This window comes from Cottoperca gobio, chromosome 23 (assembly GCF_900634415.1).
Source record: "Cottoperca gobio chromosome 23, fCotGob3.1, whole genome shotgun sequence".
Taxonomy (NCBI): domain Eukaryota; kingdom Metazoa; phylum Chordata; class Actinopteri; order Perciformes; family Bovichtidae; genus Cottoperca; species Cottoperca gobio.
Genome location: NC_041377.1, coordinates 14,863,217 through 14,889,679, shown reverse-complemented (window position 1 = coordinate 14,889,679; position 26,463 = coordinate 14,863,217). Strand labels below are relative to the sequence as shown.

At 40.6% G+C, this 26,463-nt stretch overlaps 2 protein-coding genes across 2 annotated transcripts in view; one reads left to right on the top strand and one right to left on the bottom strand.

Moving 5' to 3' along the window:
- The window catches only part of syn3 (synapsin III), a 112,755-nt gene that overhangs the window by 49,444 nt on the left and 36,848 nt on the right, over positions 1-26,463 (top strand). The window contains 1 exon segment of the mRNA XM_029461503.1: positions 2,396-2,485. Within this exon segment, the coding sequence (XP_029317363.1) occupies positions 2,396-2,485 (90 nt within the window).
- Positions 4,162-20,063, bottom strand: LOC115028097 (metalloproteinase inhibitor 3). Its single transcript, XM_029461505.1, has 5 exons — positions 19,763-20,063; positions 12,600-12,682; positions 10,963-11,074; positions 8,394-8,515; positions 4,162-5,346 (listed from the first exon to the last, which is right to left on the bottom strand). The coding sequence occupies exons 1-5, from the start codon at positions 19,890-19,892 to the stop codon at positions 5,149-5,151; spliced, it is 645 nt and encodes a 214-aa protein (XP_029317365.1). The 5' UTR covers positions 19,893-20,063; the 3' UTR covers positions 4,162-5,148.

Here is a 26,463-nt window from a genome sequence, read left to right as displayed (position 1 = left end):
TTATTACTCACTCTGTGCTCAAGAGAAAACAAGATACAAAACTGCAGGGAAAACGCTGTGAAAGTTTGGCTCTGCATGGGATCGTAATTGTAGTCTTTTCACCTACAAGTATGAACCACTACACGACACACATACTTCCATAAAGTGGTGAAAGAATGCACTTATTCATGTTTACAGCTCGGCTACCTCTTTTTCAAAGCATACCGTACATTTTTAGACAGACACATTTTTTGTGATTTGACGTAGATCAGGGGTGGAGTACCTCCGGGCCGTATACGGCCCCGTGAGACCTTTTGATACGGCCCTCGAGGTAATTCGTAAAACGCCTGCAAAAGAAATCCACTAGCAAAAAAAAACTAGACTTCAATATTTTAAACGGACGACTGACTGTTTTTCCTGGCCAAGGTCAGGGTCCTTGAACACAACACTTGCGGAACGTGTCATCACGTGGTCACGTCATGTCAAAAAACTTCAATTTTAAACAAGACTGTCGTTGACATCAGTGAACGCAGCATGGCGAGTGTAAAACAGAGAAAAGTGGATGTGGAATGTCGCACTTTCCAGGAGAAATTGGATGAACGATGATTTCTTTGTGGAAGTAAAAGGCCAGAGTGTCTAGTTTGTGCGGACGTACTTGCGGTGATTAAAAATAATCTCGAGCGTCATTACTGCACGAAACATGCCGAACTGCACGAGCATGAAGGACGAGTGCGTTTGGATAAAGTTAACGCTCTTCGGCGGAGTTTGGCCCAACAAGCAGCTCTCTGCAGAGCGGAACATACAAACATGGAGAGATAGAGAGGTAGACCACCACACTAAGAACAGACTATTCCAACACTGCTGTGCAATTATCACTGCCATGTGCAATACTCACTTTATTTTCTATCAACCTCTTGGTACTTATATTATTTTTTATTCTACTTAATTATTGTGTACTGCCTTTTTACTTCATATGTTCTTTTGCTGTGACAAGATACATTTCCCCGTTGTGGGACTAATAAAGGATTGCTGATTTCTGATAAAACAGAAAGATACATGGATAAAAATGTTGGCTTTTTGCACAGCATAAAAGAAAAGTGAAATGAATGGGCTGTGTCTTAAAAAATGTGCAGAGGTTATGAGTTCAATAATTAGTATGGCCCTCGAAGGATGTTGTAAAAAAAGAATGGCCCTTGATAGGAAAAAGGTTCCCCATCCCTGACGTAGATAATCCACCACTGTCTATCACTATTGAATGACGATTTGCTGTTCTTTTTGAAAGCCAAAAAACATTTTAAGATCCCCTCATCCAAACAGAAGTCAATTTTGTATCGACCAGGAAAACTGTTGGAGGTTTTTTTTCCGGCAATTTTAACAGAATTTCAAAGCATTAATTCTCTAGCTTTTTCAGACCATGGCACCCATTCAAAATACTTTTTTTGTCATGGCAACCCAGAGGTACACATATACAGTACATACACATATGGTTGCCGGTTAATTCAATTTGCTAGTATTATGTTAAATATCTTATTATATTGATGTACAAGGACAAACAGAGAAACCTGCAGGTCAATCAATCAATCAATCAAATTTTATTTATATAGCCCGATATCTCATGTCATAAGCTGTGGCATAGCTGCAGAGTTTTCAATAAAGTTATTTGGATATTTACTGCTTTTTGTATTTTTGCCGTGCATTTTTTTCTTTCTACACAAAACATACAGTAGTTACTGTAAATGCAGATTTCTTTTAATATGTGGTGAAATATTATTAAAAAGATAGATAAAAGATAGGCCTTTTCATTCTTTTGGATTTGACTGAAGTGTTTGCTCTGCAAGCACCACATGTTTTTTACTTTTCTGTTAAAAAGTGTCACTATTTTGTCCTTACATGTTTTTTTGCTTTGTGAGTAAATCATGCTAACATAAATCTCTTTTTACCTTTCTAGCCTCAAATAACTCACATTTATCGCCCCCCTTTGTGAAACCACTGTACTATGCATTACCACACAGCGATTATGTATCTGCAGCAACATTCAAGTCTCTACAAGTCCATTTAGAATGTTTTAGCATACTGAAATTAATTTAAACCAATGGCTTTGATTGGAAAATAACTGGTAATAATGTTAAGTACATGTGAATCTAAGTTGATGAAGCTAAAATGCTCATAAGATCCAATACTGGTGATGGACTTCGAATTGATGGATCTATATACTTTTTAATCTCAAACATTAATTATAAATGACAGATTTAGTTGTCAGTGCTTCGGAAGTCTTTTTAGAGCTGCCATTTAGCACAGACAGAGAAAAATAACATATAAAAGAGGTAGAGAAACATTTCAAAACCTACCTAGCCTCTCCTGTCCTCCACTGCCTGAATAATGACGTCTGACTTTTTTTATTTATTTGTGCTTTCAGTTTTCTCAGATGATTAAGCTCTACCACTCCCTTGGTCCTGAGAAATTCCCCCTGAATGAACAAACCTTCTATCCAAACCACACGCAGATGGTGAGTGCCTTACATATATTATTCTTTATGAACACAAAAACACACTCACACACAAAAATCACCATAAACATCATGTGCCCTGTTTTTTAATTAAATCTTTATTATAAAAATATAAAACACAGAAATTAAGTCAAACATTTCTATAACCCCCCCTACAAGGAACCCCGCCCCCCCCCACACACACACACACACACACACACACACACACACACCAGGAATCAGTGTTTACACACAGACTGTACACAGCTTCCTTGATTGGATTTCTTTTTTTTTAAGGATCAAACTTGACCACGTTTTTCTGTGTTAAGCAGACAGTAAATTTACACAAACATGAACCACAGAAATAGTGACACAGAAACGCCACAGCTGGAGAAAGAGCCTCGTCAACACATATAAAGACAGAAAGGACATGTTTTGTACAAAATAATCTCTACTGGCGTAGATTTGTTTGCTTTATTTTCCCTCAAAGGTCAGTGATTATTAACTTTTCTTTTAACCTCTTAAAAACACCTAAAATCAGGACTCTCTGGAATGGTGCATACTCAAGCCAAAGAGTCATTATCGAGAGGAGGGCGAAGAGCATTCAGAATATCAATTTAAAAAAGCAAAAGCAAGAGAAAGTTAAACATTAAGATGGTCTGAGCGATGTTTTGGTGCAAACAGGGTAGATTAACATCATGGAAATCAAATCATTTTATTGTAATTTATATAAATTTATCAGGGCAATATTGGGCTTTTGTGTAGTTTCAGGTACAAACCATCCGTCTTCCTTCTCTGATATGATCTGACTTTAGCTTTAGTGTCCAGAGGTGGTTCAAATGCTCTTTTCATATGAAGAATACTGAGTGAAAACGCCACATTTTTGGAATGGAGATGAATGAGTTTGACGTTTTAGGAAATTAAGATTATTTGCTATCTTGCTGATAGAAATTTGTCTATGTCCTTTTCACCTTTTCATGAGTGTCCATTAAAGCTACAGCTACGAAATGGTTAGCTTAGCATTAGGTTAAGTTAAGTTAAGCTAACGCTGATCAAGAAAGCAAATAAGGACATTTCCCAAAATATCAAACTAATCTTTTGAAAACAACCAACTCGGTCAAAGCCACAATACATTAGCGATGTAATATTATTTTAATGTTAGTGATGAAGGGGCTGTTACTCCCTTTGAAACAAATCTGTGTCTGTTAATGGAATGGACTGAAGGTATGGGACACTGAATAAAACCCTAGATGGGAACAGGTGAAGAAGAATGAATTTAGTGAATTTTGTTACTTTCATATATATATATATATATATATATATATATATATATATATATATATGTCAATATATATATATATATATATGTCAATATATATGTCCATTTAAAATAGTTAAATACAAAAAGATTGAAATATACACTTACAAAATATCTCAATGTCTGAAACCTCTGCTTATACTTGACTTTCATTGGATTGGTGAAGAGTACCAGTCGGGGGAACTATGATATAGCTAACAAACAAAAGTACCATAAGTACCATACAACTAGATATGTTGGTCCTACATTCTGGACAGTTGCACAGGCTGCGATGGTTGTCACAATGTAGTTTTGATCTGTGATTATATCTTTTTTTGCAGATGATACCACATAGTTACTGTGTAATCCAATGAACAAATAAATAAATGAATTACAGAGGTTTCAGCTGAGTTGATAGTTCATTTCTGTAGCTTATGTTATATACAGCAAAAAATAAAATATCACCATCTCTGCAAGAGGTGAGCTCTTCTCTGCGTTGGTACTGTAACAGAGACATTTTTAGCATTTTTCTGATTAAACAGTGCTCAACAGAATAGGGCGTTGTTTGTGATATAACTGCAAAATGAGTTACATTGCAAACATTCAGGTAAGCAGAGATACTACCATCCTTAAAGACACATATTACAGTTAAAACGGTGAACATAATCGATGTATACGTCACTGTAAAACAATACCATTTGCAAAAAAGAAAAGAAAATTCAGGCTGAAATAAGAGGTATAACGTTCAGAGATCATACCTCACATTGGCATTCCATCTGCATTGTTGATGTGTAGAACTGTAGAGTCTAATGCTAGCAAGTGCAGTTTAGTAGCAACAATGTAAATAAAATGGGTTATACTTTCTTCATTGATTGAAATTCATCTTGTACTTGTCCTTGCTTTTTAAAAGTCAAACTGCCTCAATGTACACAATGACCATAATAGGCTACTAGGATAGCAATAGGCTAATTGCAGCTAGTTAACACCAATGATACTTACAGTGATACAGGTCACTGCTTGTCTTAGAGATTAGAGGTTGATCAAGGTCCTACATTTCTTATCGGCCTTGTAAATGTCTGTCTTTGTCACCTTTTTAACACCACTTTACCCCAAAGAGGGGGATTGGTGCGAGGACTGTTTGATTCGTGGTTTGGAAAAATTATAGTTCAACAGGGCGTTCTGCACAACAAAAAAGGTATTGTTTCTATCAGAAGTGCTACGAAACAGGCACTGTAATGGATTTATTCTTTTCTCTTTTCTTTTTTTTGCCCCTTTAAAAAGAGGCTGTCACCCAGGCCAGTGAGCTTAAAGAGTCCTGTAATACTCTACAAGTGATGGGTCGGCGTCAGGGAGGCGGCAGTGGATTTCAAGCAGGGTGCGTTGGGGTTCAAGGGTCGGTGGTGTTGATGGTGGTTTTGTCGCGTGCGGTCATGCCCCGGTACCAGCTGCAGTAGCCCTCCTTCTGCTGAATACAGGCGTAGTGCCGGGACTGGTAGCCGGGATAGCCGAAGTGGGACAGCATGTCCGTCCATAGGCACTCGTTTTTTGAGGTCACGAAGCAGGGCAGGTAGTGGCAGGGCTTAATCTACAGATACAGAAGTGAAACAAAGTATGTAGCCATGAAGCAGGAAACAAAACAATTAGCAACAATTAGTGTAGACTCACTCCGTTTTTTTTTTTTTACTTAAATAGTTATACCTCCATTCTTACTGTAATAATATACCCTAATATATTTTGAAATTCCACACCAACCTTCATTTACTTCTATTTTCTCTCTAAAACAGGGTCACCAACCTTTTTGAAATTGAGAGCTACTTCAAGGGTACTGAATAATACGAAGGGCAACTTGTTTGATACAAACTTCCTGAATAACATAGTTGCATGGTTCACCTTTAATGATTATAATCATAATAAATATTCATATATGAGAACATATTAATGTTAATTATTCCTCACAATGATTTACCATGATAGGTAACACAGATATATTTAAACATGCAACATTATTTATTTATGTTCTCAATCTATTTCAACATTTGAAAGTCGGAGTTATCACATCTCTGATATTTTTGTAAATATCTTTATTGACAGTTTTGTATGAATGAGCACATTTGTAGCATTTTGTTAAAAAAATCACACCCTGTTATATTTGTATACAAAGCATCACTTCTGTAACATTTTATAGGAAATCATTAACTGTCACATCTTCAAATAATATCCTGTTTGTACTAACCACTAACTTAGGGAAATGGAGATTTGGCTTGCACATGAAATTGAAGTCTGACCCCAGACAGAGTCAAAGTTCATATATACATAAAACATTTAGTTTTTTTAATTCTATATTCAATATTGTCATTTTAAAATAAAAAAGTAGTGCAAGTGTTATTGATTCAAAAAGAACAGCAAAACAATTAAATACACATTTTAGACGGAGCTCCATGGTGACTCGTGCTACTTTTAGAACATGCCCTGCGGGCGACTCACGCAGTCCCTGCGGGCGACTCACGCAGTCCCTGCGAGCGACCAAGTGCCACCGTGTTGGCTACCCCTGCTCTAAAACTTCATACTTCTTAAGCTTGGTTGAATTTAAAGAATAGTTTGCAACTTTGGGATAGTTTTCTTAGAGTTAGATAAGAAGATTGACACCACACTCATGTCTGTACACTAAATATTAATCTAGAGCCAGCAAGCAATTAGCTTAGCGAGCATACATATTGGAAACAGGAAGTAGTAAGTCTTTAAGCAAGTCTGTAAGCAAAATTCACATTTAGCACCTCTAAGCTAATAAATGAATTAACACGTTGAATGTTGTTTGTTTACCACGTGTTGGTAGGTGTCTTTCTATAAGCCGGATAGAGCCAAGCTAGCCATTTCCTCCTGCTCACAGGCTAACGCTAACATCGTTAAGCTAATGGTCTCATGGCTCTCGCCTTAAATTTTGCCTACAGATTGTGAGAGTGGTATCAATCTATTCACCTAAATCTTGCCAAGAAATAGAACAAGTATATTTCTCAAACGATTATTGAGCTTATTGAAGCTCGTTGAAGCTAACTGTAATTGGTAGTAGTGTGCAACTTTTAAACAACAGTGAGTCTCCAGTTTAGAAGTTTGTGCATAGGCCAAACTAGAATTGGTTATAAGTGAGCCATAAAAACATCTCAAATTTGTACAAGAGGAATACGCTTGGAAGAAAGGAAGCGAGTATATGATTTTGTTGAACTCCAAAAGCGTGAACATGCGCTTGGCGAAACATCTAGAACATATAATCTCATAATTGCTCTTCTGCTTTTCCGCGTTTGCTTTCAGCCATTTACTGCAGCAGATTAATCGAAGTGTAAAAAGGCAGCCCTTTAAATAACTAAGTAGTAAGAGCACTCGCATTCATATGCTTTGTGCTGTGGAATGTTAAATTAATGTCAGCCATCTTCCTGAAGCGGTGAAGTTTTTGTAGTTTCATAATGAATCAATTAGATTTTACTGAGCGCCTTTCGTGCGTCACACCTCCAGGTGCTCGCACAAAAAGCAGCTTCACGGAGGAATATACAGCGTGAATTGACAGGAAGATTCACATAACTACTCAGTGAGGTGATGAATGGAAACGCTGTGTTTAGTGACAGCGGAACGGAGTCATCAGCTGCATGTAGCTGCACTCATTAGGATCTGAATGAGCCAGCAAATTCAATTAGCAAGTTAGAGGGCACTTTTCCCATTTTGGGTGTTTTTTGTTAGTCAAGCCTGGAGAGAGTGTGTCCTCCACAGTTCAGAGACATTTGAGTGGTTTTAATGATGTGTGGAGAATAATTTTCAAACCGGCACACCACACTCCCTGCTTTCAAGGGAAGTAAATCATCATCTGTGGAGGAATGCAGAGCACGTTTAATAAGTGTGATGATGTTTACGCCTGCCTATGCTTACTGACTCTCACACCGAAGTCACAGTTGATCGATGGCCTTCTCTGGATGCCTCTGGGCTGCTGCCATTTACGCAATGAACACAGTTTACAGGCGTAGCTTGAATGGGAACAAATAGGTCTCTCTGCTAATCCACTTATACTGATAGGGGCCGATGGTGTTAGCAGATGTCCGGGACACTGCTGTACAGTAGGACGTTTACAAGGCGGGTCAGCAGCTGCACAGCGACAGGCTACATGTTTGAGTCGCATAAAAGCGGGGAATGAAGACTTGAGCCAATTCCAGAGCTGTTATTTAATAAGTCCCAGTGACGGTAGTAAAACTTGTTTTCTCTCTATTTCTGTTTCTGCTAAGCATCCATGATGTATAATAGTGGAATGTAGGCTCATAATTCAGTCTCAATAACAACAGCTATGTAACCATGAAGGTCTTTAAGTATAAGTAAAAAACTATTTTTGCAATAGAAGTGGAACAGTAGCATTAATGAGCCTGAATTGGTTTGACCCTTTGCTTGTTAAGGTACTTTTCTTTCCCCCTGTAATTAGAAAACAACTCTAATGGACTTTATAGAAGGGATCAACCCATTGCAGCAGTTTTATGTTTAGTTTTGAAATGGAGAAAAAGTAAGCTCTTGCTCCTTCTTTCTCTTGTTCCTCCGCCTGCTTCGTCTTCCCTCATCTTTCGCGTTCTTGCTGGGCGGAGGTTGCCGTTTTGCACTCACCCTGCAATTGCAGCCCAGCTGGTAGCGATGGTTGATGCCTTTCTTCTGGGCCAATGAGAGGCGTTCCCACCGCTCGTTGAAGTTGCACAGCCCCGTGTAGACCTTGCCGTCGTACACTCGACCTGAGGAAGAAAATAATTTAGGGAATTGGTTAACATGTTGATTCACAAGTTGAATCTATAAACTCAGTTTGGTTTAAAAAAAAAAAACAAAGTGGTGCAGATGATAGCATCATCCGGAATTCTAATGTTTTTTGAAGATTTCATAAAGCTAATAACTTTACTAATCTTAGCCTCATTGGCAGTCACTTAATACATGTTGGCATCACATTGCCGGTATCTCATTTTGTTATTTGTCTAATTTCATAATCTTCCGCGTGTAACATAGGATAATACAAACAAACCTCTCTAGCGATCCAACTTGTTTATCTATGGTAAAACAATCTCGCACAGTAATCCTATATTAAACCAACACCCCTATTTCTGAAAATCAAAAGGTCAGCAGACGTCTATTTTTAGCGCTGGACCACTTGCGGCTTACCGACTCCTGAGACAGGTGCACAGCGGTGGCCTGTGAGCGCTCAGGAACATCATGAATTGTCACCATATGTCTCCTTCACCGTGTTGTCACCACACGGGAATTTGACAGCTCACAAATATGTGCTTCTCCGACCCCCCTGAACCTCCCTTCTCAGACTGCATCCCCGCACTGGGATTACTGGAGACACTGGCAGGCTTATTACACGGTGTTGAGTGTGCGACATGCTCCGCAAATACTAATCAGGGCCGGAGCACTCGAGGCTTGATCAAAGGAGAGCCAGGCGGCTTGTCTCACAGACCCTTTAAATTGCCCTTAATGCAGTCTTGATCATATGCAGAACTTAATATAGACGCCTTAAGAGCAGCGAAAGACGTCAGTGATGTCACTTGCACCAGGACTGGGTAAACATAGCCTTCGTTGCCTGGCAACGCCGGCACGTTCACCGTGGGGTGCAATTACAGTATTTACAGGTCGGGACTTAGCGACAGTTATATGGCAAGCACCGCAGGGTCCAAAGTAAACTGCACCTCTGTTGGAAATAGCAACTCATAAAAAGCTTGTGCTGGAAAACGTCAGCCGCTTCCTGCTAGCTGTTAATTACAAGTCGTAACAGAGAAAACTGCTTTCTGACGTTTCTGGCCTGAGAATTGTTTTGTTTTTTTAAAAAGGGCCCCTGCTTTCACAGTGGCAAATAGTAGGTTATAAATAGTGGGAAAGTTTGTGTCACAGGACAAATGAAGTCCTCGGGGAGGAGAGGAGTGAGGGAGTATGTCAAGCCAAACAAACGTAATGTAACGTAATGCTGTAGAAAAGAATGTGAAAGGCATCCGAGATGGAACAATAACGGCAACCTGACTGAAATGTTTTCAGTGTCTCTCTGGTTAAAACAGATATTCTTTTAAAGGGTTGTGTCATGTCACACAGTCTGTGTTAAATATTTCAATTGAAGCAAAGATCTGAAATTACAGATAAAATAAAATGTTCAGTTTAGGGACAGTTTAATGTATACAGAAGCAGCTGTTTTTTTTCAATGCATTTATTTAGTGTCATGCGATTTGGAGATTCGTTCTTCACCTTCCAACACATCTGTGGTACAATATTTAAAACTTAAGATGTAGTTTTGCTCAGAGCTTTCGACCATATTCCATGCACTTCTTCAGTGAATGGAACCTTCTTGGGTGTCATCTCACCTGAGAAAGCTCCATTCACTTAAGTTAAAAAGGATATGGTCGTAAGCTAAAGTTAGGAAATGTAACCAGGCAGTTTGACATTTCATAATAAGCCGTGCAAGACACATAATTCCCTCAAGCTTAATTAAAAGGGCACTTCAGTTATTTAGTATTCCAGTTCCATATTTGGGGGGACTTGCGAAAAACAGATTTATCAATTAATCAAAGCAGCAGAGACTGAGATATTCTGACTTTTAGTCCCTTGTGCCGGTCGAGCTCATAGACTTTGATGTCGTCACTGTTGAGTCTACTGTTTCGAAACCTCGAATTTGACATTTTGGCCATCGCCATCTTGGTTTTTTGGAACCAGAAGTGACACAAGTGGGTGGAGCTAAGTACAACTAAACGCTGAAGAAGATATTTTAAAGGCAAACAAACCTGTCAATCACAAGGTAATCACACCCTAAAGCATACCCTGCTTTATCGTCTATTTTACTCTAAATGGGACCATCATTTCTAAAAATGAGCATCATGCTGTATTGAAGAAGACTTGAAACTATAGATTGAGACCATAAGATCATTAGGTAAATGTTTACTGAGGTAATAAATCAAGTGAGAAGTAGGGTCATTTTCTCATAGACTTCTATACAATCTGACTACAATCTACAGTCGCCCCCTGCTGGCCATTAGAAAGAATGCAGGTTTATGGAACTTGCAGGTTTCAGACCAGAGGGTTATCACTTGGTCAAGCTCCAAAAAACACTGGATCTTACATTTCTCCATGTTGCAACTGGATAGCATTTTTCATAAAACCCTGCCATCATTGACCTTTGATAAAAAATGTCAGCCCGTCAGCTTACCTGTGATCAGGTACTGGTACTTGTTGATGTCAAACTTCACACCGCACAAACTCTCTGAGGCGTCCGTGTAAATGTGCTGCACGTGCTGGACCTTTTCGAATCCTTTGTACATCTGCAAGACATGACAAACAATACTGGCGTTAAAACCTGAATAAAAAGTGCAATGATGTGCCCTTCACCCTGGCACTTACACCCCTGACTCCACCTCTTATCATAAATAATCGGGAATGAAAACAGCACGTCGGCTTTATCAGATGACATTCCTTAAGGAATGCCTCTTGGGAGAAGGAGTATTAGGCTCTGCCCTTAACTAAATCATAGATAACATGATTATGTTGTGTAATGTGTTTGACTTTGATGCTATTTCTGCAAGGGCATTGCTGAACCGTGGACCTCAGCTCCTTCTATTCATCCTGCGTATGCAGAGCCAACAGTCAGTGTTTGCCCTTAGAACTGTTATGCTTTCTTCAGTGTAATCTATTTGTCTGGGAACAACAGGAAATCCCTATTTAGACGCGTCGCTCCCAGAAAAGCAGAACAAACTGTTACTTAAGCCAGAAACTGTGGAGGTTTCAGGCTTAAGGCATTCGTCTCATAGGATTTGTTGAAATTTGGAGGGAATCGCAATCTATTACAGCCCACAAGGAAAACCACTGTTTGCAGTACAAACCAGCAGACTGTAATACAAATAAATAACCCAAGAGGTGCAAAGGTCACATTTAATTCCTGAGGATAATCCTTACAGTGATGATTGCTGTGCTTCACTAACAAGAGGCCACTTAATGCTTTTGTACCAACTGGGATAGTACTGAGGAAGTGCACGATTCTGTTGAAATGTTTACACTCGGAGTGAGGAGTTTGGTTGAGCTGTAATGCTTGTAAACTCGCTAATCCTCCGGCCTGGCTCCTGTCTGAGCAGCAGGCCGATGTCAGCATCTGTCAGAAATATGCAGCGTTATATAAGAATAAAGAGGAAGTGAAGAGCGGGCTTTCAGGCTAAGTATCCCGAGCTGCTTTTCAGCTATCACACAGCAACTGAGGGGGCGGAGAGACAGTCTTGTAACTAAAGAGTTCCTGTTGCATCCAGTGTATTCCATTTATTGCGCTTGTGCTTTAATACCAAGTTCAGTGTAATGGCTTTGTGGTTACAATCAGAATGAAAAGTTACATGCATAGAAGAGAAGCTGTCATGTGAGGTCATTGAACATGACTTCTCCAACTCTATCTGACCCTTTTGACTTACTTACTTAATATTCAAAAAGATAATCCAATAATAATAAAGGGCAATTATAAAAAATAAAATAAAGTCACCACTTCTTCCAGAATGTTAAATGTTCTGCTATAAAGACAAGTATGATCATTCCTGCAATTCCTTCCTTCCTTGCATAACAGCAAAAGGAATAGTTCAACATTTAGGGAAATGCACTTGCTTTCTTGCCGAGTATTAGACGAGAAGATTGATACCACTCTCATATCTAAGTTTGAAGCTAGAGCCAGCGGGTGATTAGCTTAGCTTATGTTAGCCAAAGACTTGTAGTAGGATCTTTTCTTACTTTGAACAAAGCCAGGCTAACCGTTTCCCCCTTCTTCTGGTATTTGCGCTAAGCTAACATGATAGGCTAACCGTTCTGGCTCACCTTCATTTGCTTGACTGTGTAGCGCATCGTTCCGAAAGGTCCATCTCTCAGTAGCTTCTTGCCCACGACTTTAGCTCGAATCACTGTGAAGAGAGGAGAGAGACAGGTCAATGACTTTGAAAAGATCTGAACAAACGGTCACATTCCTCTAACATATAACTATGAGCTTTCCTATCCAATCCATCAAATAACACTGCCGCGGCCAGTAGGAGGCATTAGCTAACCTATTATAAATACCATTTCAGGACCGGTTGGCACCACCGTTAATCCGTTTATCTGATTTTCTGCATTGCTGCAGTTTGCTAATGAAGGCCAATGGGAAAAAACACGACAGGGAGTTTGAGTTTGATACAGGAATTAGAGGAAAAAGAGGCCTTGTCCATGTACCAAGGCTTCATTCTCACAAGATTCTTTTTAAGTGACTAAAAAAGTAGAACTTGTAGCAAAACACAGGAAATGTTTTGAATCTTGGTTTTGATTTTGTAGATCAAAATTGGCAAAATGTGACTCCAATTAGCTTTTTGCTGGTTAAAAACAGCAGCCATATGAGGGGAAAAATATGCAGCATGTGTCTCCTCTGTTTCCTTCTATTTTGGGACCAGGGCTCAAAAAAGATCTTATCTGTGTGCAGGACCCTCATGTAAACGTCGGCTAGGTGAAAGCGCTCAGTGGTGACTTTGATTTGTTTGCTTTCACTCATGTTGGAGTAAGGGGATTTATTGTGGAAGGGCCAAGGAGCTGAGAGTGTAGAAATGAGGGATAATTTAAGCCGGTGAATAGTGTTAAACCAGCGCTGCGGGTACTGCATAAGCAGTCAATCCTCTGTGACGTTCACCTGCTGCCCACAGCCAACCTGCCGCAGACACAACCAACACTGGCCATGTTTGTTATTTTCTCCCGGTGGAATTTTTTTCCGACACATTCTTCAGGGGCTCACATTCCCCAGAAAGGGAAAGAAATATGAGACGCCTTTCATTCTTTTTCTGAAAAAAAAAAGAAGAATGAGGCATGTTCTGTGTTTGTTTAACCGTTCCACTTCCCGGCAAATGCAAATGGAAATGGGCACAAAAATACAACTCAAAACAGGAAGCAGTTACAGCAGGGCCACCCAAAAGTGGTGACCTCAAATTTATTTTTGGACATAAAGACCCCAGTTTGAACCAAGCGTTTATTTAAACAACCTGAAAACCTTATTTTTAGCCAGTATGAATCAATCAAAAAGGAATGTGGCCATCCAGCAGCTTACCAATAGAAATACAGTGTACTCTATTTGGTCAATAAAAAAAAAAAAGGTACTATCTGTAATTTTCAGAAAATGTGAAAACCACCTGGTAGCTTGCCACCCACGGCAGTAAAGGCACGTCAATTCTACAATGTACCCGAGGCTAAACAGTGCTTTAGAATAATCAACCATACATCAAACATTGCAGCACTACAACACTGCAAACACGGTCTGTTCAGCAGACATTGTGTTATAACTCACTGACTTTCAGCAGCGTTACAAGAAATCAAACAATCGAGGAAAACGTCATTTCAGAGCTCTTGGTTTTAATGTGTCGACCCCCTGCCTAACCCTCCGCTTTCTGACCTTTCACAAGAACTTGCTGCGGAGCACTTGATCCATCAATCTGTCAACTCTTTGAATACGAACCGAGAGCGCAATTGCCTGACGGACCTCTGCCTAATGTACCCAAATGCAGTTTGACAGACGTTTGCAGCAGCAATTACAGGGGAAGCAGGGCACAATTACAGAGGAATGCGCAGATATAACAGGATACTTTTTTCCTCTGTTAAATACACTGATGCCGTTATTTTTCAAGTGTCAAACCCCTGACTTAAAAAGCAACCCTCAGGAGAAACAACTGTTCGTGTTTGAAGGGCCACAGGTCAGCTTACTTGACTGGAGTACATCCAGATAGATCCCCTCTTGTTGGACGGCAGCCACTAATTGGCCAGTGACTGTGCCATCACCCGGAGGAATGTGTGAAGGGCCTCAGCTGCTCCAGAGACAGAGGATTTGTATCATTCCCCTGCGGTGACCCCTTGACCTCCTCTCAATTCAGCAGTTATATTTGCGTACGACCACAGGGCTGCCTGTTCATGTCAAAAGGTCTACGTTACAAGTGTTTATCTAGCCCATAATGTAATCTCACATCAACCTGGCTCAACTGGAAACTACTGTGTAGATAAAATGTTCTACCTTCTAAACCACGGGTCTTCAACGTTTTTCAGGCCAAGGACCCCCAAACTGGTGTAGCGTGGTGCAGGGACCCCCTACTGTATATATTGTACAGAAGAGGCTAGGGGGGGGGGGTTATTTTAGTTCACCCCTCTCCTTTCCTCCACTCTGTCTCTGACTGTAGGAATGTGCACAAAGAAATGTGTAAAAAAAAAAACCCCTGCAGTACCTCCGCGGACCCCCTGGGGGTGTGGTGACATAAGACGTGTTTTACTAAACTCGACTCTCTTTTTTTGGTTTTCAATCAGGAAAAGTTGTGGATAGTACCTGGCACCTGGCACTTTATTTTTTGTATTACCTCCGAGCGAGATGAGTCGATACTTGGCGGTTATGTTCAAATGCTGCAGACCACTGATTGGTCAGAGAATATAGTCACCAACGCGTCACGGGACATCCTGTACAAACCCGGCGTTTTTAAATAACACACTAAACAAAGTACATGGTATCAAAAGTAAGCCGCGTGGTGCAGAGCAGGAACCATGCAATGGAAACACGGCTATAGAAACATCCGTAGAATAATCATATGGATTAATTACCATAAAAACATATTTGGCTGAACTTATTCAGATACTATTGAATACTTCTTACTATTTGTGTAATAAATACAAGCCGGTAGTTAATATCGAGAGTTGAAATATCTCTCAGCTTCTCTATACTGTGAAGAATTGCAGGCCTGTGCCGTGACGCACAAGTAATCATCTTCTGCAGAGGATCTGACATACATTTTACAAGAGTGGGAGGCTTTTTGTGATAGGAGTGGTAACCAGGGTCTGACAAAAAAAGAAAGAAAGAAGTGAATCCATTTTTCACTCCATATCTCTTGCCTGAAGCAGGGGATTACATGAGCGTGATTGCAAATGCGAAATCTTGAGGTGAGCATGTAATTTAGTGAAACATTTATTTCAGCCTACGTACAATGTGGCAAACTGCAGGCATGACAGGAATAAGGTTACTCATTTGTGTGTGTGTGTGTGTGTGTGTGTGTGTGTGTGTGTGTGTGTGTGTGAGGGAGAGAAAGAAAGAAAGCGAGGCACGGGGCGGGTGATGCTGATTTTAGTATGCAGAAAGTGGTCCAAGTATGAGGAGGCGTTTGGGAGGAAGAGGAATTCTCAAGACAACACACTACCACGCTCCAAAATAAACACTGAAACATAAAGCCTGTAACGTCCACTTGGTTGGCAAAATGTATGAGTTTTTATCACTACCTTTGATAACCTGATGACTACGAGTCTTCAACAAGGCGACAAATGTTTCTGTTGGATTAAGCTCTGGGAATCATGGCTTAATCCTGACGTCATCTGGGCGCGCTTTGCCTCTTATTTTTGTCATTCACTCGCTGTGTCTATTTTCTTTTTCTTTTTTAGACTTGTTGGTCAGATTTGTAAAAGTCTGACTTTTTTTGACAGTTACATGCCACCATAGTTAAATAATTGTATAAAAAGTGTTGATCTTCATCAGTCACACTACTCAATGCTCCTTTTACAGCGAGTGCTGAAGGTAGCAGTCATTGTGTAGTGAGTGTGTGCTGGGCTGATGTCCATCGCCCCCCCGTTCCGGCCTCCTGTTTAAAATAGTGGACAGGGTGGTCATCAGAGAAGGGAGGGACGGAGTGGACATTTGATATGCCTGGCTCATGGGACGAACATCCCAGGCTTGTAAAGAATCCAAAACCTTTGACATGTGATCGTATTTTAGCTCACTTTTGGGAGAACTACGGATATTTGACCCGAGCTTACATAATGTTTATAATAACAGGAGCCATTGCTTCACTCGGGTTATCATCGGTCACCTGTTGACCTGCGGATTTAGAGGGGGGGGGGGGGGGAGCAGTTGACAATAGGAGTAGTGATTTAGCTACTCATTAGTAGTAGGAGGAGGTGTAGTGGTACCAGGAGAGCACCGTCACAAAGCCCCAGGCCATGCATCAATCTAAACCTGCTATACTGCACAAAGCTGCTCTATGCTGCACAAAATACCCACAAACCCGGGGCGGGATCCGTTTCTCTCAATGGCGTAATCCTCAATCCTTAAACCGAACATAAACACATATCACACCTAATCCTCAGCAACTGACCTGGTTCGCAGCGCAAGCATGTAAAGGTTTGCTCTGTCACCCCGAGCGCTTGGGAACCAGCGTCCTTACGAAGCGATATTAAATCTCAGGGTCAAAGTTTACTGCCGGGCCTCTAATCTTGCTTTCGGAGGGTTTTGGGAAAACAAGCGCTGCTCATTTCCCCCCTTGTGAATGGGCTGCTTTAACACAGCTGGCCAATAGCAGCCAACTAGGTCTCTGCGCAAGAAAGAAGCCAGGTTATTGCCTGGTGCCCAGGTATGTTAGTTGGGATCAGAAAAGTGACTGGCAGAGGATGTCCCACTTATACTTCTTTGAAAACCACAAACATTACATTTTATCAGCAAGGGCTCAAATGATAGCTTTAAAAACTCTCTAAACACACCATAATCAAAATGAAGGGGCAAAGCAAGACGCAAAAGCCCCTCCAAAATATTGTCAAATTAAGAGACAGACTCCAATAACCCAATTGCCAAACCTTTAACCTAATTGTGATTCATTCAGCGTAGTGCCTGGGCATTAGCATTTCAACCCCATACTTTTTAAGTTTTCCATGTCTCTGGGTTTCAACTAGGCTCGGTGATGCCAGCAAAAGCGCAGGTTTTAGTTTAAAGGTAATAAAAATGATGGTAAATTAAAGAATGAACCAGGATTTGAGGATCACTTTGTGTTATTTTATGACATGATCGGTACACATTGATACCTCTGAACTGGTGCAATGTAGTGCTGAATACTTGCCTTCACAAATTTGGACCACCTAACATGTTTAGCCATGTATTTTAAGCCATACGCAGACATTTTTTTTACAATAGAAGCTAAAGAATCACTTTAAACCATTCAGACTTCCTACACACATCTTGAAAATCTGGATTTTGTTTATTAAAATAAAGTCCAGGAAAAAAAGTAAATCTGACCCAGATTAATGAACGTTACTAGCCGTGACTAGCCAATGGTTGATTCGGAAGTATTTCCCTCCGGAGGAGGTGTAAGAGGGGCAAGCAAGCATTCAAAGCACTCCTTTAGCTAAGCCGGGACCTTGGAAATGGGATTTGTGGAGCTCACAACTGATCACTGCTACCCATTGAAGTCAGTCCCAGATTCTACTCTGGCAAGTCTCAGCGGGTGCCAACACCGTGAGCTATCTGAAGATCTGGAGGACTGTGAAAGGCATCGCATGAGTGTTTGCGGAAGCGCCATTTTTACTCACTCCAACCGGGCACCTCCTCCCTTTCTAAGACTCTACAGAGGATTCACCAAAGCATCATCGAGAGTTCCCGCCCACGTCAGAAATAAAGAAGGGACTTACACCCACGTGAAATACACTGGTTGGGTCTTCAAGACTTGAGAAAAAGAAGCCTCTTTTCTCTTGGCTGTGGAGAAGCCTTCGGAAAAGGAAAGCCTTGTGGTGATCATGGACACAGTATTGAGCTGATGAAACAACATTTTACATATATTATATATTATATATATATATATATATATATATATATATATAATATATTATATATATATATATATATATATATATATATATATATATATATACACACACACCTGTAAGGATAATGAATTTTGGGTTTAAAGTGTATGTGGTTTTGTAGGTGTAATTAACACGTTTACTGTCACTGTGATGTCAGAGCATCAATATGAAATGTGTAATACATCATTCTCGCCTCTTCTGGTGACCAGTAGTAAGTGCAACATCATCAAAAGTGACTGTGTGGGGGCGTTGCTGCAGAATCTAGGACTTCCCTTGTAGCGTGTTAGTCGACACTAGGCGAACACATGGGCTACACACACGGCTGCCGTGTTAGTGTGTGTGTGTCTGTGTGTTCAGTTTAGACTGAAAGATTATTGTTTGATTATGTGTCAGAGTTTTACATTTTAGGTCAAATTATATTAAAGCAACAATATCAGCTGCTCTCAATAAAACTTTGCAAATGTGAAGACATTTGTGTGATACGTTGTTGGTCAAAGAAACTTGTGTTTTCATCCTCACAAGGAATCAGCTGCTAACAAAATGCAAATTTCACCCCCCAAAAAAAGACCCTCTCTCTCTCTCTCCCTACAGGGTGGATCAGGTAATCCCAGAGTCTTTACCAGTGTTATCTAAAAACAGAGGCCAGTTTGGACAGGCACTCCAGGCTAACCCAGATCCCAATTTCATATTCACCCCCCCCCCCCACCCTCGTCCGCTGTTTGTGTACCAAAGGCCGGGCATATCTGAGTTACAACGTGGTGGCTGCCTGACAGAGAAATACCAGTGTGCCAATAAATAAGCATGATTTTTTTTAAAAACTACTAAAATGACTTTTAGCAACCGGTGTCAAGTCACACCACTCAAGCTTAAACCTTTGGAGCCACAAAAAAAAACATTCCTGTATCTTGAAAATATATGATAAAAATGAATTTGGGTCATTTTGGGGATTAAAAAGCATGTGAATGTTAGGGAACGCTTGACTTAGTTTAACAGCCATCACTTTATAAAAATAAAAAAAGCTTCACTGACCAAAAACTTCCCATGTTTGTTACATAATTAGATTATCAATTAAATATGGAACATTTGACTCTCGGTCCTGGAGAGAGCTATAATACACACTGAAAATGACACAAGCAGAAGTAGATCTGGTGTAAACATTTGAGTGAAAGTAAAAAGTAGTTAAAGAAAAAATGTCCCCGTAGATCTTAATAGCAACTTGTTAAGAATCCTTGACGTGCATCAAGTAACTGACGCAGATCAGTCTTTGGTGACAGAAAGTACTTTTATCTTCACGTATGCTCTCAGTGCCGGGGTTACAATAAAAAACCTGCTGATATACCGCAGTAAAAGGGTCGCTATAACCCGTTACTTACCTATGTCGGAGTTACAGAAGGCGTCTTGCGGGTGAGTCAGAGCGCACGAGCAGCCCTCCGTCAGCTGGTTAACCTGCAGGCTGCTGAAGACTAACAGCAGGCTGATCAGGTGCTGGTACACTGACTGCATTTCTCCAAACTTTTTCTACTCCTCTCTGGCTGCTGGAATAAAGTGTATGGAGTCCGTCTGGATCCGCTGTAGTAGTAGTAGTAGTAGTAGTAGTAGTAGTAGTAGTAGTAGGCTGTGCGTAATGTCCAAGTCTCTGCTCTCCGCTTGCTGTTGCTTCTCGCCTCGATTGAGCGTTTCCCCCTGATCCCGGAGAGGCTCAGAGCCGTACATATAGCGCGCCGGAGAGGCGTCCACGCCCCTTTCCACCTCTGCAGCTCGCGGGAGGGGCGGCCAATCAGCGGCCGGTGATGCCATTAGGAATCACAGACACCAGACACGATGACATACTGGAACTTTACTTTGCTTCGTCTTATTTTCCCAGACTGACAAAAAAAAAAAGGTGTACAGAAAAGTGAAATAATAAGATATGTTTATGCATATTTGGACTGCATCGTGTGCGTGGTCTTATTCACCTTCACAGTGAAAGTTAGATGGAGAAAAATGATTATGAGACAAACCTAAAAGATGTAGGGAGAAATCTACATCAAGGTTGGCTGGACAAATAATACACTTGCCGCAGTATAAAGAACAGAAGATGTTTAAATAATGCTACATGACTTAACTTGGATAGATGTTTGAATTCAAATTAAACTGATATTATAAATGTATAAATAGGTCACACATAGTTCCAGATGATTGGCTTAAAATGTGTGTAAAATTGACCTTTATCTCAGGTATTCCTCCACTGACAGACAGACATATGGATGGATAGTACAAGACTATATTTATTTTTATTTATTTGTTTGTTTTTTTATGTTTTACAGCTGTAACTAGTGATCATTTTCATTACAGCCAATTATCATATGATTAATTGTTTGGCCAAGTTGTGTCTGAGCAACAGTGACAAAACCAGAAGGTAATCAACTATCACATAAATATAATATATATTGTACATCTTCACAATTAAGACACAGGCATTTTTGTTTAATATGTGACTTAAACGATTAGAAATGAGTTTTCTGTTCATCAGCTAGTTGCTATTTAATTGACTAATCCTTTGAGCTCTAATATATTTTCAAGCCTGAAAAACCCATTTTTCCGTTATAACAAAAAAAGAAGAAAAAGTAATACAAACAATCTTTTATTTTAATTTTTCTTACTTCTCACCCATAGTCTCACTTAGTCATCCTGCCCACCCCCTGACGCCCCCTTCAGTCTTTCAGATTCCTTCAGTCTGCTGCATTTTGAGGCAACTGTTTATCTCTAATCAGTCAGAAAACAATAGCTGCGAAGGCGAACGAAGGCTCCAGTTGTGTTTTACACATTAGGTGTTATTGTGTTTTTTTTTTTGTTAACCATAAAAACAGACATTTCAGCGCTACCTGTGGCCGCTTGTGTTGCTTTGCAAGCAGCACTCGCGGCCTCACTTGGTACGATTTTATTCTGAAACGGAGTCACTCAAGTTACTTTCAGGGCACGATCCGTCAAATGAGCCAATTAAACCCTATTTTCTCTCCTTCCTAACTGTGTTCATGGACCTGAGTGGAGCTGCGTTATCGCCGCAGAGGCTTATCTGCAGAGACTGAGGGAGCTATGTTAAGGGTTGGCGCTACGCATAGTTATATAAGCAAGCCAGGAATAATCAGTTCGGGGGAACTCTGACCCTGAATGTGCCTTCATTAACAGTTATCTCTTTTTTATGAACCTGCATGGCTAGATATAGACTTTATTTGTATTTGAATGGCACTAATAACCTTTTGCTTTAAAATTCCTGTTTTAAAAGTGAGTTTGATTTCATACATTTGATATTACTGTACAAAAAGTAAGTCATTTATTTGTCACTTCATGAGACTGTTTTGTCCTTTAGATTTGCTTGTGATGAAACAAACAGGATATATTGTTTAAGAGTAAAAAAATAATACACAGGAAGTGTCAAAAATGTTTCCATTCACCTTTCACCCATGACTTACATCAGGAATGTTTTTTCTGTACTTTCACTTTTACCCCAAAAAAAAATAAGCCAGTGTTTTGTCCAGCTACAGTTTTGTTCAGGTACAGTTCATCAACACATTCCTGGTTTCAGTCCCGCAGTACGGAAATTCAACATCATAATCATTGAAGTCTTGTTTTTTTTTTTTTTCAACAGAGGTACAGTCTCATCTGCAGCACCAGAGCAGGTTAACCATCGATAATGTCCGGTCACATATTATTTCAGCCTCCAACCTGAAAGTCTGAGCCAACAGTTTTGTCACATTCCTTAGTTTGACGCCAGAACGGCATGCGTGACAGGTGGATTTACATTTGGTATGCCCAAAAGAGGCGATGAAAACAAAACGTTCAGAATCGCAGGAAGTCACAGGGAGGCTGGGGAGAGGAGTGATTCATATGAGCAATATCCCATATGACTTCACTCTCACATAAAGAGGTGAAACAGCCCCGCATTCCTAACATACGTCCCACAGATAACAACTAGAATAAGAGAAGGAAAGACCTAATAAGGGTGTTACGTTACATGCTCTGTTACTGTGATGTTTCGGGTGTTAGCTTGTTGACTCTTTGAGCGGTGTGATGGAAGGCTGATCCGTTTGGTCTCTGTGTGTTCAGATGATAGGTTTGGTGTGGCAGCTTTGTGTTAACATGCTGTCAGAATCACCAGTTTTTTGGTTCAGAGGTGGAGGGTGTGTGAGCCCTGCATGTACACTGTGAGGACTGGACCTCGGCAGCATCCAAATCCACAACATCCAGGGTTTCCGTGGGTCATTAAAAAGTGTTACATTTAGCTGTTTGAAATATATGTCTAAAATTGTCTTAAATATGTTTCATTGGTGTTAAAAATCAATGCTCTACAGCTGTGTTAACTGCATGTAATGAAATGGGTCGTCGGAATTTATTTGTTTTTTCCTCGGCGGGAACAATCTAAATAAAGGTTTTCCACCCCTGTCAGAATTTGCTGAAGCACATCCGTGAAGCGCGTCACCATCCATGGTGACTATCATGCCACCCTATCAGCTTCTTAAGTTTTAGATTAAGCTAGATTTAGACTAAAAATCAATTTTTGCATCACTTTGCTGCGATGGGGGAAGTGCAAATTCAACTATATGTGGATGGAGAATACAATGTTTAATACGGGATTGAAGCCAGAGGGGAGCCCGTATGAAAACCCCATGCAGCCTTTGTGGGAAGTCTTTAAAATCAGAGCGTTAGAATCGTATATGGAATGTGAAAAAGTAGCACTTTGAGAGCACAGCAGCCAGCCACTAGTTTAGCTTTCGCATTAATTCAATCATTGCTGTCATATATTACTATTGTATTGTTTAAACATGTCGAAACGTTCATTCTAAGTGGTATTTAAAAGTCTTATTTAACTTGCAGAAACCCAAAATATCCCTTCCCCAAAACGACACGTTTAATATAAGAGATGTGACATGTGGTTGTGGAGGATTTAAATATGTTTAAAAGGCACCTTTGTGCCATGTGTGTAGACCATGTGGGGCCTGTCCAGATGTCCAGTAGCTACAGTGTGGTAATGTAGTCTGACAACCAATTGTATACAGTGTCAGTGATGTAAAACATCAACACCTGAAACAGCTAATCTCAGTATCAGTTCCTCATAATCAAAGACAAATGGCATCTATCTAGAGCTGCCATTTTTCACAGTTGTTTAACCATCATACACAAATAAATCCATCATGACAAGGACCAATTTGTTCATCCACAATCGCAGAAAATAGGCCACAAGCCAAATGGAGCTACGTACGTAAGTTAGGTTTTTTGTTACATGTTTAGTCCTTGCACTATCTCCTGTGATAAAGAGTTATAAATGAGCCCGCGCCACCGTCTGTCTGTTTATACTCTCAGTAATCTGGACTGAAAGCAACAAGTTTGACCTCGTCCTCTGCTTTCTGTCAACAGGCCTTCTTGAAAAGGCTTAAGTTTAAGTTTACGAGGCAGTTTGATGGAAAGTGGCTTCAAAATATAGGTGAACTAAATTAGCCAGTATCGACGAATGATTCATTATGCGTACAAGTATATGAATGTGAATTTTCGCAGTTGAATAGAGAGAGCTGCTCCCCATATGTGCGTGGGATCAATGTGTGTTCTTGCCTTGCAGCTGTCCTCACATGATAGTTCAGGCCACAATAAGATAGATGAGGCCTTCCTCTATGTCTCAGTTCAACAACAAGGTCACTATGAACATTCCTAAATGTAAGAACAAGTAAAAGTAAGTAAAAGTAAAAAGCTTTTATTATCACTGTAGGTCTTCGTCACGGCTAATACTCATTATTTCTCGTTACACCTTTAGTCGGGGGGAGTCTGGGTAAAGTGATTGACTTGCATTGTTTGTTGTGAGGCCACACACACGTGTTATAAGCCCTCACAAAGGCCTAGTTCTTTAATATTTCCTTCCTCATTGTTAATTGTTCTTACATTTTGGAGTGCTTGTTTTTCCCCGAGAGCACCCAACACATCTTTGATCTACAGTTGAGTATACAGAGCAACCAGTTATCTAATTTTCCTAACAAGGTCACCATGGTTGAATATTGTAGCTTTACCAATAAAAAAAAATGTGGGACAAGATAAAACGGAAGAGAGTCTCAAGAACATTCTGGTTCTGTGTGTCTCTCACAACTTGGGACTATGACTTGAGCCACGCAACAGGATCCCTCTGGAGATGATGTCGCCAAACTAGGCCATCATACCGTAAGCATAATGCAGAGCAAAGTGCATTTCATTATAAAAAGTCCCAATTATAGAAAAAAAGGCATGTTTTGAGGCTGGCCGCCGAGGGAGCAGACGAGAGCATTGTGTACCGGAAGTCTTTTAGGCCTGCGTGGTTCTGGGTTGACAAAAGAAAACAGAGCGGGTGACTCAGAGGAAATACCTTTCATCCGACTGACAAGCCGCTAAAGAGACACAGGAAGAGGCGAAACTTGAAAAGATAGCACCCGCCGGGAGCGACGGTCACCGAGGGAGAGTGTCCAGCCCTGACTCACTCGGCCCTGTTGCACAGCCCACATGCCATTTCAGTTAAGTGGGACAGACAGGATGACCCCTGCTCTGCAGCTCTGCGCTGCGAGGAGGACGGTCAGTGGAAGTCGTGTCACAGGAGGAAGGCCGTAATTGGATGTTTTCCTAGTTGCAAATAGTGTTGACCTCAATACTTGGGTCGTGAGGAGGATTTGGGATCTTGTGGTTTGGCGATGGATCTTCTCAAACTTCTTGGGTGGCTGATTTGAATGAGAGGAAACACCTGTAGTCCATACTGACTGTTAATATCTCTCTTTTTTTTAAGGTGATCAAGGGTAGGATGGTGGTATTACATAATATGATTGTGTATCATTTGGTTTGGAGCGACGTGACACGAGATACCCTTAGCTATCTTTGTTGCTTTTATCTCAACAATGGAGGCTGTGAATTGTTGGGAATGAGCTCAAAGCTCAGTATCCGAGAGCTGTCAGTACAGTGAGATACTGGTTGTTTGACTGGCGTGCTTGTCTCCACCTTCCCAGTGGAATAGAAAGTGATATCAAGGCCTGGTGGCACTTTCATCCGCCGCTCAGTCCGTCCTCTCCGCTGAACATTTCAACAGCTGCTCGTCCGTATTCCAACTCCAGCACGTCTGTCATTTGATGTGGAGTTAAGACATCAGAGAAGGAAACACAAACATGGCCGTGACCCAGGATCCCACTCACAATGGGACTCCCCCTGCAATAAAATATGATGAACGGTCAGTAACTTCCTACTCAGGCAGGCCAAATGCAACCACAGGGCTCACTGCCTCAGACACAGGGTCCCCTGTTGTACTCTACTGTACGTAGTTGGTGTGTGCGCGGTCAGGAAACCCCACAAAATGACTATGTTGTATTACAGCATGAGACACCAAGCCTAACCGTAGACACGGGGCATATGACAGCATGGAAATAGCTTCGAGGAATTCCTTAAGGTTGAGGGAATGCCTAAACTGGTCTGATGCTGAGCACAGTAAAAACAAAGCGGTTGTTAGCTTCAGTCCTATAATGCTTGTATCCTGCAAACTAGGTCATAGTACTGTAGAAGTAACCTGTTACATTTTCATGTAAATCAACATAGAAATGATCAAATAAATCTTCTTTTTTGTTTTATAACACTCATTCTTGGGGCTGACATGAATAAACTAAGAGTGATAATGTATAAAGGTGTGTGCTCTTGAGCCAAAGTGAAAAGTCCTATCGGGAAAAATCCAGTACTTCAACCCCCACAAAAGACAAAAAGGAGCAATTTATTTCATGTATATAGCCACACAGTGTGAGGACACAAGTGTAAATAGAAGGGTACTCAGGGCCAAGGCCATCATATATCATATTTCCTTAAGGAGAACAAAACAAAGTTGAAAGGAGAGTGAATATTGAATCTACATTCGTCAAGTGAACATAAACACAAGTCCAGACTAGAAAAATGTCACTTAGTAGAGTGCAGATCTGCGCCAGGTGTTGTCTGACTGGTCTCCCGACAAATCTTTATTCACCACCGTACCGGAAGAAAACAATGTTAACCATCAATATAAACCGTCAAAAAAGGAAAATGTTTTCCCTACTTTTTTATTATCATTTAT